The sequence below is a fragment of the Budorcas taxicolor genome, chromosome 8 (assembly GCF_023091745.1).
Source record: "Budorcas taxicolor isolate Tak-1 chromosome 8, Takin1.1, whole genome shotgun sequence".
Lineage (NCBI taxonomy): Eukaryota > Metazoa > Chordata > Mammalia > Artiodactyla > Bovidae > Budorcas > Budorcas taxicolor.
In genome coordinates this window covers 62,723,195-62,738,312 of record NC_068917.1, presented here as the reverse complement: position 1 = coordinate 62,738,312, position 15,118 = coordinate 62,723,195, and the positions used below count along the sequence as shown (strand labels likewise).

Sequence of the window (15,118 nt, the reverse complement as noted above, 5' to 3'; positions counted from 1 at the left end):
TAGTAGGGCACCAAAGGTGGAGGAGGCCAGAGAAAGACTGTGGAGTAAGAGTCTGGAAGGTGTTTACACAGGAGAGGCAGTTTGGTCCCAGATCCTCTGCATCCTCCAAAGGGCTGCCACATCTTCAGGAAGGGCTTGGAGTGAAAATTTCCCCAAGTGGGGGATTCCTGGCAGCTCTGTAGGACGACAGCAGAAAGGGAGCCAGGACCACCCTGAAACCCCTCAAACTGATGGAGAGAAAATGCCCACCAAGTAAGGGAACCCCATTCTGGGAACTCAGTGAAAGTGAAAGTTGCTCAGTCGTGTCTGACTCTTTGTGACCCCATGGACTATACAGTCCATGGAATTCTCCAGGCCAGAATACTGGAGTAGGTAGCCTTTCCCTTCTCCAGGGGAATCTTCCCAACCCAGGGATCGAACCCAGGTCTCCCTCATTGCAAACAGATTTTTATCCAGTTGAACCACGAGGGAGGCCCAAGAATACTGAAGTGGGTAACATATCCCTTTGCCAGTGGATCTTCCCAACTCTGGAATCGAACTGGGGTCTCCTGCAGGAACTCAGATCTGCTGGGAATCCCAGGATGAGGGAGAGCCAGGGTTCCAGACTAGGACCCCCCAATCTGATGGGAGGGTAGAGCCCCAGTCTGGAGCAGTGATTAGGAGACCCTCTGCGGTCAGTTGAGCATAACAGAGCTCCGACTGCACGTAGAAAGCTCAGGGACTGGGCAGCCACGAAAGGAGTGTGGGGCAAATCAGGTGACCAGGGTGGGTTGTTGGAGCCCAGCACTGTAAAGGCGGGTCTGGGATGCAAGAAGAAGGGGCACAGGCAAGATGCAAGGCCAGGCCGGAGTGCTGGCTCTCTGACCCCCTCAGCCCTGACCCCCTGCTTTGGGCCTCAGTCTCCCCTCCCCTGCCCCTCTGCCCAGGGCTCAGGGATGCCATTTGCTTCACTGAGCCCATCTATCTGAAACGGGTTCACATCTTCCTCTTTTGTGACTGGAAGTCACAGGGCAAGGCGTGAAGCCGTCAGTCACAGAGGTAACACAGAGCCTCATCGTTTGAAGGGGTTGAGGGGAGGGGGCAGAGGGGAGAGCAGCAGGGTAGCCCCGGGCCAGTGGACGAGGAGGGGGACCAGTGGGAGCAGAGGTGCCCAGGACCATGGCTGAGGCCATCACCTATGCGGACCTGCGGTTTGTGAAGGCTCCCCTGAAGAAGAGCAACTCCAGCCGGCTAGGACACGGTAAGGGCAGCTGCAGCAGCTCCTTGATTCTGCAGCTCCATCCTCCTTCGAGATCCCACTCCCACCCCACAGACCCCCATCCTGATCCCACCTTTCCTCTCCTCTCCAGACCCAGAGGCTGATGAAGATGGCGAACTCACCTATGAGAATGTGCCCCCAGGCACAGGAGGACCCTCGAGCTTGGCTTCCTCTGGATTACGGGATAAAGCAGGTCTGGGGAGCCTGGGGGATGCGTGTTTGTGAGGGGCTGTGTTTTGAGTTGGGGGAGTCCACAGCATTCTTGGGAGGACAGTATCCTTGGAGAAAGGATGGGGGTTCTCAGGAAGAGAATGAGGACCAATCACGGGAGCCAAGGAAGAATAAAGCTTCCAGTGGGGAGTGAGGGCTCTATGGAGGAATCAGGGCAGCCCTGTTGGGGTGCAGAGCTCCAGTGAGAAATGGGAGTCCCTAGGGGGAGGGGAGAGAAGAGAAGAGAGGGAAGAGGGAGGAAGGGAGAGCACTTCTGGGGAGAGGGTTTTGGCAGGCAGATGAGTGGCCCCAGAGGGAAGGATCAAGCGAGACCCTGAAGGGTTACAGAGGGTCCCCGGGGAAAGGATAAGGTAAGACCTACGAGGGGCACGGGAGCCCCTGGGGAGATGAGGAGCTCCGGAGAGCGCTAAGGGTGGCCCCGAGCGGCGGCTGAGGGCACCTTAGGACAGACTGGAGTCTCAGCGCGGTGGAGGGGGTAGGAGTGGGAAGAAGAGGGCATTTCCTGGGCTTTCCCACCTTCACAGGAGTCTCTCCCTTCCGCAGGGGCCCAGTCGGAGCAGCCAACTGCTGCCTGGAGCCCCGTGACGTCACCAGCTGCCGGGCGGATTCTCTGGTGTGAGTAGCCGATGCTCCCAGCCCCGCGCGCGCCTCCCGCTGCCCAGCCAGTGTTCCACGTCCTTCGCGGGATGCTCTTTCCCGCGAATCTCCACACCCCACCCCCTCGGTCTATCAATTTTCGTGGGGCTCACTGCACCCCCGCCCCCCAACCCGCTGTCTCCCTAAGGCCATGCAGCCTGCATGCGGTACCTGGTTCTGGGCCTGCTCCTCATCTGCCTGCTGTGCGGGGTGGCTGCCACCTGCCTGGGAGTGCGCTGTGAGTATGGCTGCCCCTGGTTTTCCACTTACCCGGAACAACGTTCTCCCCCACTCTCCCCAACAGCTGCCCTTCCTCAGCAGGGCGGGAGTCACTACCACCACAGCCTCAGCCTTGGGCTGGTTTCTAGCCAGGTCTGTTTTCAGAGCGCAGTAACTTCCTAGATTGTCCTGACCTAACCCAGTGCCCCCTGAAGCTTTAGGTGGTCAGATTTTATATTCCATTCCAGCCTGTTAGGGCAAACTTGCAAGAAGCAGAAAAGGGACTGACGCTGAAGCCTCGGGTTACCAGGGCATGGCTGATGATGTCCTGAATCTCTCTTTATGGCCAAACAGATTTGCAAGTGTCTCGGCAGCTCCAGCAAATGAACAGGGTTCTGGAAGCCACCAACAGCAGCCTGAGGCAGCAGCTGAGCCAGAAGATAACCCAGCTGGGGCAGAGGGAAGAGGATTTGCAGGGATCCAGGATGAAGCTGGCCCAGAGTCAGGAAACACTACAGGTGGAACAGAAGGCTGGCCAGGCTACCAGACAGCAGTTGCAGGTTTGCCAGTCTGACGGAGAGAAGACGAAAGAGGCCTTGAGAAATAAGGAGACAGAGAGGATGAACTTGGAGCAGAGGCTGAACAGTATGCGGGAAAGACTACCGTCTTTCTTCAGGTGCTCCTCCCCAGGTATCTGCTCTGGGAAAGGAGAGATGGGAGGGCCTGCCATGAGGGATGGATTGAAGCGAGGGGTCTGTCTATCTACTGGAGCGCCACTGGGTTGTTCAGGAAAGGGGTGGTGAACCAGAGTGCTGGCTGACATGGACGCGAGTTGTGCATCCTTGGCCAGCAGGGGGAAGGGTCTAGCCACCTACTGGATTTAGGGTTTGATCCCTGGGTTGGGAAGGTCTCCTGGAGAAGGGAAAGGCTACCCACTCCAGTATTCTGGCCTGGAGAATTCCATGGACTGTATAGTCCATGGGGTGGCAAAGAGTCGGACATGACTGAGCAACTTTCACTTTCACCCAGCTCTAAGGTGGGGTCCTCTTGGGGAGAAGACGGTGGCAGCCAGCAGTGCAAATGATACAGAGCAGCAAGCTCAGGGCTCATCTGGCTCATCTCAGGGCTCGGGGCATATCAGTGTCAAGGATCTGGAAACTCCCTGAATTTGGATGTGAAATTGATTGTTCACGTTTTTCTATAGAGAGGACCTATGCTGCTAGGTCACTTCAGTCGTGTCCAACTCTGTGCGACCACATAGATGGCAACCCACCAGGCTCCCCCATCCCTGGGATTCTCCAGGCAAGAACACTGGAGTGGGTTGCCATTTCCTTCTCCAGTGCTTGAAAGTGAAAAGTGAATGTGAAGTTGCTCAGTCATGTCCGACTCTTTGCGACCCCATGGACTGCAGCCTACCAGGCTCCTCCATCCATGGGATTTTCCAGGCAAGAGTACTGGAATGGGTTGCCATTGCCTTCTCCAAGAGAGGACCTATAGCTTTACTTAATTCTTGCTATAGCTGAGCTTCCCCAAGCTGGTTTTAGAAAAGGCAGAGGAACCAGAGATCAAATTGCCAACATCCGCTGGATCATCGAAAAAGCAAGAGAGTTCCAGAAAAACGTCTATTTCTGCTTTATTGACTATGCCAAAGCCTTTGACTGTGTGGATCACAATAAACTGTGGAAAATTCTGAAAGAGATGGGAATACCAGACCACCTGACCTGCCTCTTGAAAAATCTGTGTGCAGGTCAGGAAGCAACAGTTAGAACTGGACATGGAACAACAGACTGGTTCCAAATAGGAAAAGGAGTACGTCAAGGCTGTATATTGTCACCCTGCTTATTTAACTTATATGCAGAGTACATCATGAGAAATGCTGGACTGGAAGAAACACAAGCTGGAATCAAGATTGCCAGGAGAAATATCAATAACCTCAGATAAGCAGATGACACCACCCTTATGGCAGAAAGTGAAGAGGAGCTAAAAAGCCTCTTGATGAAAGTGAAAGAAGAGAGTGAAAAAGTTGGCTTAAAGGTCAACAATCAGAAAACGAAAATCATGGCATCCGGTCCCATCACTTCATGGAAATAGATGGGGAAACAGTGAAAACAGTGTCAGACTTTATTTTTTTGGGCTCCAAAATCACTGCAGATGGTGATTGCAGCCATGAAATTAAAAGACGCCTACTCCTTGGAAGAAAAGTTATGACCAACCTAGATAGTATATTCAAAAGCAGAGACATTACTTTGCAGACTAAGGTCCATCTAGTCAAGGCTATGGTTTTTCCTGTGGTCATGTATGGATGTGAGAGTTGGACTGTGAAGAAGGCTGAGCGCCGAAGAATTGATGCTTTTGAACTGTGGTGTTGGAGAAGACTCTTGAGAGTCCCTTGGACTGCAAGGAGATCCAACCAGTCCATTCTGAAGGAGATCAGCCCTGGGATTTCTTTGGAAGGAATGATGCTAAAGCTGAAACTCCAGTACTTTGGCCACCTCATGTGAAGAGTTGACTCATTGGAAAAGACTCTGATTTTGGGAGGGATTGGGGGCAGGAGGAGAAGGGGACGACAGAGGATGAGATGGCTGGATGGCATCACGGACTCGATGGACGTGAGTCTGAGTGAACTCTGGGAGTTGGTGATGGACAGGGAGGCCTGGTGTGCTGCGATTCATGGGGTCGCAAAGAGTCGGACACGACTGAGCGACTGAACTGAACTGAACTGTGGTACAGTCTGGAGTTGGGGCAAGGCAGCTGAGGTTCTCTCAGAGAGCTTGGAGGGCAGTGAACTAGGGTGGAATTGCTCATCCCTTTTGAAAGGAGGAGTGCAGCAGTATGTGGGGTTGAAGAAGGGGGACACACAGAAGGTCTGCCAAAGTAGGGTGAGGTTGAGGAAGGGTCTCCCGCCTGAGAGGAGGGGACTGCTTGTGGACTGGTTGTCTAGAGGTTAGGCTCTGTCTAGGTCATGGGCATCTGGATACTCTCCCAAAGCTTTAAACAAAGTGATCATGTACAGACACCTGCAGCCCTGGTTTCTTTAACCTTCTCATTCTCTACAAGCCTCACTTTCATGCCAATACTGCGCACCCCCACTGCCATCTCCCATTCCCACAGCTGAACCTAGACCTCAGCATCCCAAACCACACTTCCACTGAAAGGACGGTTCAGATCTTCACTGTGACCACAACGGGCCCCCACACTTCTTCAGTCTTACAGAGGCCTTCTACCTGCTGGCTCCCCTGTTTCCTCCCTTCTCATCAGCCATCACCTGTCTTCACTTCTTTCTCTACCCATCTTGATTTGAGGACCTGTCCCCTTACTTCAGCCACCCAACTCACTCCTTGGTTCCAGTGTCCTGGTATATCTGGTTGGCAATATCTCAACTCTGGATGAACACGCATGCCTGCACCCAGGGGTGACAAGCTGTGCAGTCATTCTGCTTGGTGCCACAAAACTCTAGTCTCAACGTCTGGTGGGACCCCACACTACTAGCTCTCTGTACCCCACTACCCTCTCTCTCACTCTCAGCAGATGGCCCTACTCTGCCAGAGAGGAATTTCCTCTGTTTTCCACCACCAGTTCTGTGTATCCATTTGCATTTTTGTCCATCCTCATCTCTTGCAAGGATACCTGCAACAGCTCGCTGAATGTTTTCTCTAAACATCCCTCCTCCAAATCCACTTTTAATGCTGCAGCCAGGGTGATCCTTTAAAAACAAAAATCTGATCATGTCATTCCAGTTAAGATCATGTCAGTTAATTAATTACATCAAAAGTTATGGAATACATACTCTGTGTCCAGCACTGTGCCCAGGCACTTGGGATACAGCCAGAGAACAAAATGCCTCATAATCTAAAAATAAAAAATTCTCAGTCTGGTCCCCACTGCCCCTACCTACCTTTCAGTGTGCCGCTCATCCCTTCACCCTTGTTCATTTGGCCACACTGACTTCTATATTCCTTTAAGTTGCTGTAGGACAGTAACTCAAGGGAGTAGCTGGGTGGGGATGAGAAAATACGGCCAGAAGAGAGGGAATTGGAGGGGAAGGAATGATTTTTGGGGAGGTAGGATGGATGGGGCAAAGCAGCAGAGAGAGGTGGATTGGGATCAGGAGCACAGACTGGGGTTTCGGATATTAAAGAAAGAGGGAGGTTTATTTCTGACCAATAGTCAGGAGGAGAGAAAAGAGACAAATTTTGAGATGGAGGGGAGGAAAATGGAGAGAGTTCACACGTCAAGTGTCTGACAACTTCAACAAAGCAAGGTTGTCAACTTGTGGAAGACTGGAGGGGAAGCTAGTGGCTAGCAGCTTGAGGAATGAGGGCAAGTTTTGAATATGCGCTGGGGAATGCGTTAGGGAGCTAATGAGACAATGAGATGAATGGGAGGTCTGTTGATCACTTCTTTACTGGGGACCCAGGTAAAGTTAACCAAAATGGGGGGTAGACTGCAATTGTTCAGAAATTGGGGATAGTACCACCAGCCCTTTTCAAATAAGCCTCCCAGATTGAAAAAAAATTGATTGATTGGTTTCTGGCTGTGCTGGGTCTACATTGCTGTGTGGGCTTTCTCTAGTTGCAGTGACCAGGGACTACTCTTCATTGCATAAGCTTCTCATTGCGGTGTCTTCTCTTGTTGCGGGGCATGGACTCTAGGTATTCTCAGGCCTCAATAGTTGCGGCACATGGGCTCAGTAGTTGTGGGCTCAGGGCTTGTGGGTTCTACGGCATGGACTTAGTTGTTCTGTGGCATGCAGAATCTTCCCAGACCAGGGATTGAACCCACGTTCCCTGCACTGGCAGGCAGATTCTCATCCACTGTGCCACCAGGGAAATCCAAACCTCCCAGGTTTTAAGGAGTAAAATTGTTGAATGTTAAAGGCTCTCACTAAGTATGCACAGGTATGGCATTTCCAGGGTAGTCGAAGAAAAAAAGATTACAAAGTTTAAGGACCAGACCAGTGAAGGCACTGAGGTTCCACTCCAGGGAATGTTGTTAGCAACCGGGTTGCTGAGCATTGAGATCCGCCTCCGGGGTCTGGACAGTGCAGTGCTGTCACTCTCTTTCTGCTTGTAGATTCCTGCTGTCCCCTGGGATGGATACAGAATGAGAGGAGTTGCTTTTACATCTCAGTTACTAAGAGAACTTGGACGGAAAGCCAAAGCCACTGTAAATCTCTGTCTTCTGATTTGGCCAAAACCAGCAGCAGTTCTCATCCATCTGCAGTAAGCAAACCCCTATTCAAAGACTGTAGTGGGTACTGTTGGGCAAAGGGACATATGTCGTTGAGTCAGGGATGGCACTGTGCAGCCTCTCGGCACAGAGCTCCAGGTGGCCCTACCTACTGATTAGGGCTGGCATGAGAGTTGAAACTTACAAGCCGTCTTTACTTTAACCTGTTTCTCATCCCAGCTTTCTGGTCAGTTCTGGGCTGCTCAACAGGTTCTTTGACTCTCATGGTCTCCCAAGCAGACAGGTTCCATACCTGGCGCACTGGATTGTAGGGAATGGCTCCTTGTGACAAGAACCGTCCACAGAATGACTCTTCACAGGCTGGCAGAAATTCTTACCCAGCATGTGCGTGTGGGTATGCATGCATGCATGTGTAATGAGGGGTCAGCTTGTATCTGCAGGGTGGCACTTGAAGGGTGCGGGGATGGTCACCAATGAGGCGATGTCATGCACCAAGATTGGGTACAGTCCTCTTGCTGAAGCTCATAGCCTCTCTAGTATTTCCTTCCTCTCCTCTTGACACCCCCTCTCTCCCCCTATCCCAATATTTCCCAGCACTCCTCACACATCTCTGGTCTCTTAATCTCCCTTCAAATTTCTCAGAGTTATATCAGAAACTTATGGAAGGTGGTGCCACAAGGTGGTTCAGCTGAATACTGGGTTGGCCCCAGAAATCCGCCCTGGCAGCCTGATCATACAAAATACACTTGGTAAGTTTGTTAGGACTTTGGGGCAACAAAAATGCTCTACAATCCTTTCATAAAGACATGGTAATGAACTCTCCCTCCAGGTCATCCTCTCAAAACTTTGGATGTTCTAATCGCCCATGTGTCCATTTCTTCTATTTAATTAATAACTCTCAGGGCAGGCATGCTCTGTATTCTGTCCCCAGTACCCAGCAGTCCCTGGCACATGCTTTACTTAAAAAAAAAAAAGACTAGTTTGGGACCTATATCATCTTTCTCTCAGGGGGATAAGTTGAGGATTTAGCTAGGGGTTACAGCTGATGAAGAGCCTCGGGTCTTCTAACTTTACAGCCGACAAGGCTACCCAAACTGAAGTTGTACTTTTTCAGTCAAGTCCACTTGGGGCACCAGAGTTGCCCCAGAGAAGTGAGAAAGGAAGTAATTGGGGTAACTTTGAGGACCATCCCCAGGGACCTTGAAGCAGGGTAGTTACCTAACTGAAGTTTCCATCTTTGAAAACTTGGGCATTTTCTCCCTCCCTTGGTACTATAGCCTCTTTGGGTCGGAGTCCAGACACCTATCCCTGAACCCTCCCACACACAGCAGGCAGGGTGAGTTAGGACTTGGGTTAGGTTTGTTCAGGGCAGGAGAAGGGAGGATGGGATAGGAGGGGCCACAGCTTAACCCTGTGCCACTTCACTACCCTTTAGGTATTCCCCAAAATGTCCCAAGCTAGAAATCAACCGGAAGGATCTGGACCTGACGACAGGGGCGTGTCACCTTCTTTCTCCTTCCATCTGTGAGATGTCAGCTTTCAGGTCTCCAGACAGGGACCACTCTTTGCACTGAGCTGGGTAAGTGTGGGGGATGGGACTGAGGCATGGAGCCTGGGGGCAGAGGGTCTCACACAGAGGGCAGGGGGAAAACTTGTTTCTGGAGGCGGCAGCCATGTCACAGCCTCCAGGGGCTTGGTCTGCTTATGGAAGGGAGTGTTGGGCAGGGAAGGCCTGGAACTGAAGGGAGGCTGGTGATGCGGCTGTCCAGGTTGCTGGGGAGGAGGTGGGGTGAGCTGGATGAGGATTCTCAGTGGCAGTCAAGCGTGGAGCTCACTGATGCTTTAATCCTCCAGGTACTCAACAACAGGACCCTGTGCCCTTCAGCCCTAACCTGTAGCCTGTGGGTCTATCTGCCTTCCTCCAGTGTGTCTTCACTCTGCCCAGACAGGGCCCTGCCAAGGGCTGACCCAGGCCCAGCATCTGTAGGCAAGCCTGCTGGAGATCCTGTCCCAGAAACTGGACTGTTCCCAGGGAACGGGGAAGAAGCTTCTAGAAGAGATTTCGCCCCCTCCCCCGCCCCAAAACCTCTCGTAGTAGAATGGGTGGGGAGGGCGCATGGGCTGAGCGGATGGGGGCAGCCCGGAGCCAGCCAGGCAGTTTTATTGAAATATTTTTAAATAATTTGCACGTGTTAGTCTCGTGTGTCAGCAATGCATTGTCTGGTTCAGTGATCCCCACGGGAGAGCAAGCCCAGGGGTTGGAAAGGAAATGTTCTGTTCCTCACGTCCATGTTGAGCCTCCCCTGTACAGGGGCAAGAGCTGCTCAGCCCATCCAGGGCTGGCGTGGGCCAGCATGTGCTCGCTGTCTTCATGGGGCATCTTGAAGGCCAAGGTGGAAGCCAGAGACCACAGGCCCCACTGCTAAGAGCGTGCCCCGGGCAGCTGCAGGCTGGGGGTGGGTGGCTTGGCGTGGTGCCCTCGGTGGCAGAGGAGACTGCCTGCCTCACAGTTCAGGTTGCGGTAGCGGGCCACAGCTGGTGTGGGGCGGGGGCACATGGACAGGAAGCCAAAGCTGAAGGGGCCGAGGCAGCAGCCGGGGCAGGGCAGCCCCTCCTCAGGCTCCCGGGGAGCTGAAGGGGGCGGCGAGGGTTCTGTCCGCTCCAGGGCTGCTGCGCGGGGCAGACTATGCTGGGCCCGGTTCCAGGGCTCCCCTGCCCAGCCTTGCGGGGAGTTCACCACCACGGCCGGGGGGTTGTTGTTAAGGGGAGGTCCTGATCTAGGGGACCAGGGCTGGGAGGCCGAAGAACAGGTGCTGATGAAGTTGTCTGTGGCCACGGCCACGGCCAGGGGCAGCTGCGGGGCTGGTCTTGGGGGTTCCGGCTCAGGGCTGCTGCCCTCACACTCCATCTGCTCTTCGGCTGAGGGGCCCACAGCAGGAGGGCCAGGACCCGGCAGTGCTGTCTCCATCCGTCGGGGAAGCTCAGGGGATGACGGTAGTGAGCGGCAGCGGCGGACAGGTGTCCCAGGCTGGCCCAAGGTCTCTGGAGTGGTCACCAGGGGCAGCTGGGTGGAGGGCAGTAGCGATGGTGGTACAAGGGGTAGAGGGGCGACTGGCTTGCTGGGCGTGTCCAGGAGCTTGATCTTGCCACCTCTGAGGTCTTCCCGTAGTGAAAAGGGGTTGACTCGAGTCAGACTGTCCCCCCAGTTGGGGGGTGATTCTGGCGATGGGGGTAGGAAGAGGTCTGACCGGCTTCGGGAGAGCCGGGGGTCTGGCCTGGGGAGTGTGGCAGAGGGACCCCCTCTTGGAACAGATCCTGTAGACAGAGAAGTCTGTGGTCACCCTTCTCAGCACTCATTAGAGTTCCCTGAGGGCCTCATGAACTGACTGGGAGGCTGGTGGGACCAGAGCTAAGAAAAGAGTGCACCGGAAAGAGGGGGATATCCCCGCCAGCCTCCTGTATCTCCTCTTCCATTGTTCCCCTCCCTCAGGCTCGAGAATTAGAAAACTATCTGCTTAGAGAGGTCCTCTCACTGCACCCCCACCCCCAGCCTTCTCAATAAAACACTCAGTCTCCTCAGATGATTCTGAGTTCTAAGGAAGAGAGGAGCAAAAGGACTTCAGTCGTGCTCACTTACCCTGACCGCGTGTCATGGGGACCCGGGGGAGGGAGGCTGGCTCAGGCAGCTGCTCCAGGATCCACTCCAGGTGCTGGGTGATTTCAGTGAAGGGAGCGCGAGTGCGAGGTTCCATCTGATAGGGAGAGAGAGCAGCTTCACTCAGAGCTCCAAAAGCATGTCCCTGAGTGTTCCTCCCATCGCCTGGGCTGGCCGGGGGTGCAGGGCAGCGGGGAGAGTGGGGCTCTTACACTGCAGCAGTGGATGGCCAGGAGCAGGAAAGGCAATGGGCAGTCGCCCCCTACCAGGGCCCTGAAAGCAGGCACATCCAGCCCAAAGTCCTGTGGGGACAAAGATGAGACGCCTCCGAGTCAGCCTTCCTCCAGTTTTCCTGCTGCCCCCAGTTAGGGCCTCGACCTTCTGGGAACCCTCCATGGTTCTGAACTGCACAGTCTGGAGTGCGTCCTTTTAAACCTAGGCATATCACTCACCTCCGTCCGGGGTAGGTAGTCAGGGTCTGCAGGTACTCGTGCGATGAGCTCACAGAGGACAATCCCAAAGGCAAAGACATCAGCCTGGGGTAGGAAAGAACGTCCGCGGGATGCACTGACAGTTTCATGTCAGAATATGTCAGAATTCGGGGGAGTCTTGACAGTTGCCATGTGTTGGAGGGGGTAAGAGGGGTAAGGTCTTGGGTCTTCTGAGTATCTCTCAGAGCTGCTGAGGAACTTGGGATGGGGCCTTACAAGAGAATCTCCAGGGTCTCTGGAAGGCCTTGGGGACCTCAAGGGTTGATGTCTTACCTTCTCATCATACAGCTCGCCTCGCAATACCTCAGGAGCCATCCAGTATGGGGAACCCACCACAGCCAATGGCTCCTTCCTTGCCCCTTCCCTGCAGGGGCAGAGTGGTCAGGAATATCCCATCCAAACACCCTTCCCCAAAAAAAGGGGGTGAGGTCAGCCCACTCCCCACCCACACCCCAAAGGAAATGTGCCTATGGGTTTTGCTTAGATAAGGGCCTTCTGGGAGGTTTAGGGGGATGGGGCATTCACCTCACCTATACACAGGAATCTTTTCAGCCAGCCCGAAGTCACCCACAACAGCTGTGAAGCCTCGGTCTTCCCGTCGGATCAGACAGTTCTGACATATACATATAGCATCCCCACATACCCATCACCTTCTGTTCTCTGATCTCCCACTATGCACCTCAAAGACCTGTCATTCCAGAATAACCCCATCTTCTCTGATCTCCCAGTTCTCCAATGTACCCCAATCTTGCAGCATCACCCATCTCTTGGTTTAAACAGAATGGTTCTCAGTCCCTCAGAGCACTCCCCCTCATCCCAGTCCCCCATACTCCAGTGTCTTGCTACCCCAACATCCTAATGTTGCCTGTTATCCACTTTCCAGTATCCATGGGCTAGTTACAATCGAATGAATCTCAAATCCCCTTTCATGCCTCCACCCACCTGGCCCACCTACCTTGGATGTGAGGTCTCGGTGGAATACCCCTTTGGCATGCAGGTACCGCAGGCCACGGGCGATGTCCAAAGCCAGGCGGAGCCTGACAGGCCAGGATAGGGGCTCGGGGGAGCTGAGCAGCTGTTCCAGGGTCCCCCCGTTCATATACTGGGACACGGGAGGAGAAGGGGAACGAATATCAAAGTTTCAGTCTGTTCTCTAGGTCTCCCACTTTTAAGCCTGGGACACTCAGGAGAATCACAAAGGTCAATAGGGTGAGTCTGTGCTCTAGCACCCCCATTCATATCCTAAGGCTGTCCGGACCCATACATGTACATCTATTTAAATTTAAATTATTAAGTTTAAAGAAAATTAAACATTCAGTTCCTGTCACAATAGTCACATTTCCAGTGCTCCTCAGCAACTTGTGGCTAGTGGCTATGGTTTTGGACCGCACAGATACAGAACATTTTTATCACTGCAGAAAGATCTGTTGTTGGACAGCACCCTTCTAAAGAGTATCAAGGATGGGACCAGCTGACGCCTTTTATTTGTGGTTTGCCTAAAGGGACGTTCTGGGAAGCCTCCCCTGGGTCCTGCCGCCTCCCAATACTCCTCTGCAGATGCTCGGGGCCGCTGACTCCCTCTCCCCTTGGTGGTGAGGGGGTCCCCCCGCTTCTTGGCCCATCCTCACCTCTGTAAGAGCGTGCAGCTGCCCTTGGTGCACGCAGACCCCCATGAACCTGGAGGAGGATGGGAAAGATAGCAGGGTAGGCTGTAAGAGCCTCGGCCTCTCCACAGTTCCCACTTTTCCCGCGGGATCTTTCCCCTCCCCCCAGCAAGCTTCCCAGCAAGCGGCTGGGGCCCGCTCACCTTAGGATGTTGGGGTGCCGAAGCCGGTTCATCAGCTGCACCTCCCGTAGCGTGTTTCCCCGGTTACTGGGGAGCCTGTTCATTTTCAGCACCATGACTTGCCCCGACTGTCGGTGCCGAACCTGCGGGCGGTAGCGGATGGCCAGTCCCGAGCAGGTTGGGAAGACTGCCAGGGTCCAGGCCCCTAGTTCCAGCCTCGCGTCTGAGGCTCGGTCCCGCCCCTCTGCCCTCTCTGCTGGTCCTACCTTGTAGACCTCAGAGAAGAAGCCGGCCCCGATCTTCTCGGCGCAGTGGAAATCGTCCACGCGTGCCAGGCTGGACACGGCGCTGCGGAGAGCCCGGTAGGAGGAGGGGCGGCCCCGGCCCGGGCCTCCTCCTGCGCCCCCCGGCCCCGGGGGCCCCTCCCCCGGCGCCTCTCCAGGCCCGGGCCCAGCGCCCCGTAGTGGGGGCCGTTCCCCGGCCATGGCCGGGCCCCCCAGGCCGGGGCCTGCCTCACATGGCAGGGTCCCCGGGCCCCGGGCAGGCCGCGCTCGCCATGGGAGCGGGCCCAGACGGATCAGGGGCGCCCGGGTTCCCGCTCCCGCTCCCGCCCTAGAGAATAGAGGATTCGCCGAAGATCCTGGGCCCGCCCCCGCCTCGCCGGCTCGCTGGGCCCGGGTGGACGCTGCTCCGCTCCGCTCTGCGCAGGGCCTGGGCCTGGGCCTGGGCCGAGCGGTGGAAGTGGCGCTCCCGGGCGCCGGCGGGCAGGCGGGCAGGCTCCCCGCAGGCGGAGGCGGGCGGGCGGGCGGGCGGGCGGCGGCCGCTCCGCTTCGCCGCTGGGGCTCAGGCTCCGCGGCCTGCCGGGGGCGGGGCTGAGCCGGGCCTCTGATTAACTCCTTCGAGCCTGGCCTCTGGGCAGCGGCCACGCCCCCTCAGGTGCGCACCCCGCAACCTGAAGCTAGTATGCCCTAGGCGAGTGGGTCTGGGGCGTCGGGGTCAAATGAGGTCAGGCCTGAGCTGAATAACTGAAAGGAATTAAGGGCTGATTGTGCGCACGCGCGGGTCAAACGTCTTTTAACTGCCCTGGGAGTCCTTTCTCCTCTCCCTCCCTCAGGTCACTGGCGGTTGACTACTCGGCTCAGGGAGCCGCACGATTCCTGGGCTCAAAGGACCCGCAGGGCTGAAAAATGGATCCTTCTGGCCCAGCCACAATCAGAGGCAGCCCAGCAACCTACCTACCTTCCCAGCCTCCGCCCTGGCCCAGCCTTCCCATTTCCCAGGTCTCGACCTTTACACCTTACACCTCCGGACTCCCTGACACTTTCTACCTTCTCAGGGGATGGTGATGCCCCGAGACTGCAGCGAGCCCTCGGTCAGCCCATTCCAAGTGTGGCCCCGACTCCTCCTCATCCATCCCGCCTCCCTCGATAAAGTTCAGATTCCAGAGCCTCGTCAAGTGACCACCCAGCCTGCACCTTCCTTTTACTATTTCGTCCGAATGCCCCTCTCTGTCAAAAGAGAAGACTTCACCTGTAGGGACGCCCCTCTAAGCTCAAGACCCCACCCCTTAGCAAAACCCCGCCCCTCAAGGAACTCTTTCCTTCGGAGACCTCTCTCAGTGACACCTCTCAGTATGACACTGCCAACCAACA

General features: G+C 55.1%; 2 protein-coding genes across 2 annotated transcripts; one reads left to right on the top strand and one right to left on the bottom strand.

The window, feature by feature from the left end:
- Positions 1-1,158: 1,158 nt before the first annotated feature.
- On the top strand, positions 1,159-9,062 carry CD72 (CD72 molecule). The gene is given in 9 exon segments (XM_052645391.1): positions 1,159-1,240; positions 1,350-1,451; positions 2,033-2,104; positions 2,274-2,363; positions 2,699-3,034; positions 7,418-7,561; positions 8,163-8,283; positions 8,970-9,037; positions 9,040-9,062. Coding segments are annotated over 9 exon segments (1,038 nt in total).
- Positions 9,063-9,659: 597 nt separating this feature from the next.
- On the bottom strand, positions 9,660-14,218 carry TESK1 (testis associated actin remodelling kinase 1). Its single transcript, XM_052644733.1, has 10 exons — positions 13,733-14,218; positions 13,488-13,609; positions 13,309-13,357; positions 12,636-12,782; positions 12,211-12,293; positions 11,954-12,044; positions 11,642-11,725; positions 11,402-11,491; positions 11,172-11,286; positions 9,660-10,849 (listed from the first exon to the last, which is right to left on the bottom strand). The coding sequence occupies exons 1-10, from the start codon at positions 13,949-13,951 to the stop codon at positions 9,957-9,959; spliced, it is 1,893 nt and encodes a 630-aa protein (XP_052500693.1). The 5' UTR covers positions 13,952-14,218; the 3' UTR covers positions 9,660-9,956.
- Between the last annotated feature and the right edge of the window lie 900 nt (positions 14,219-15,118).

Bases quoted from the DNA above. Each gene is read 5' to 3' on its own strand.
- TESK1 (XM_052644733.1), bottom strand. From the start codon at position 13,951: ATGGCCGGGGAACGGCCCCCACTACGGGGCGCTGGGCCCGGGCCTGGA. The intron at 13,610-13,732 runs GTAGGACCAGCA...TACCGCCCGCAG, and splicing joins TCTTCTCTGAGGTCTACAAG to GTTCGGCACCGACAGTCGGG. The intron at 11,287-11,401 runs GTAAGAGCCCCA...TCTCCCTATCAG, and splicing joins TGGCCATCCACTGCTGCAGT to ATGGAACCTCGCACTCGCGC.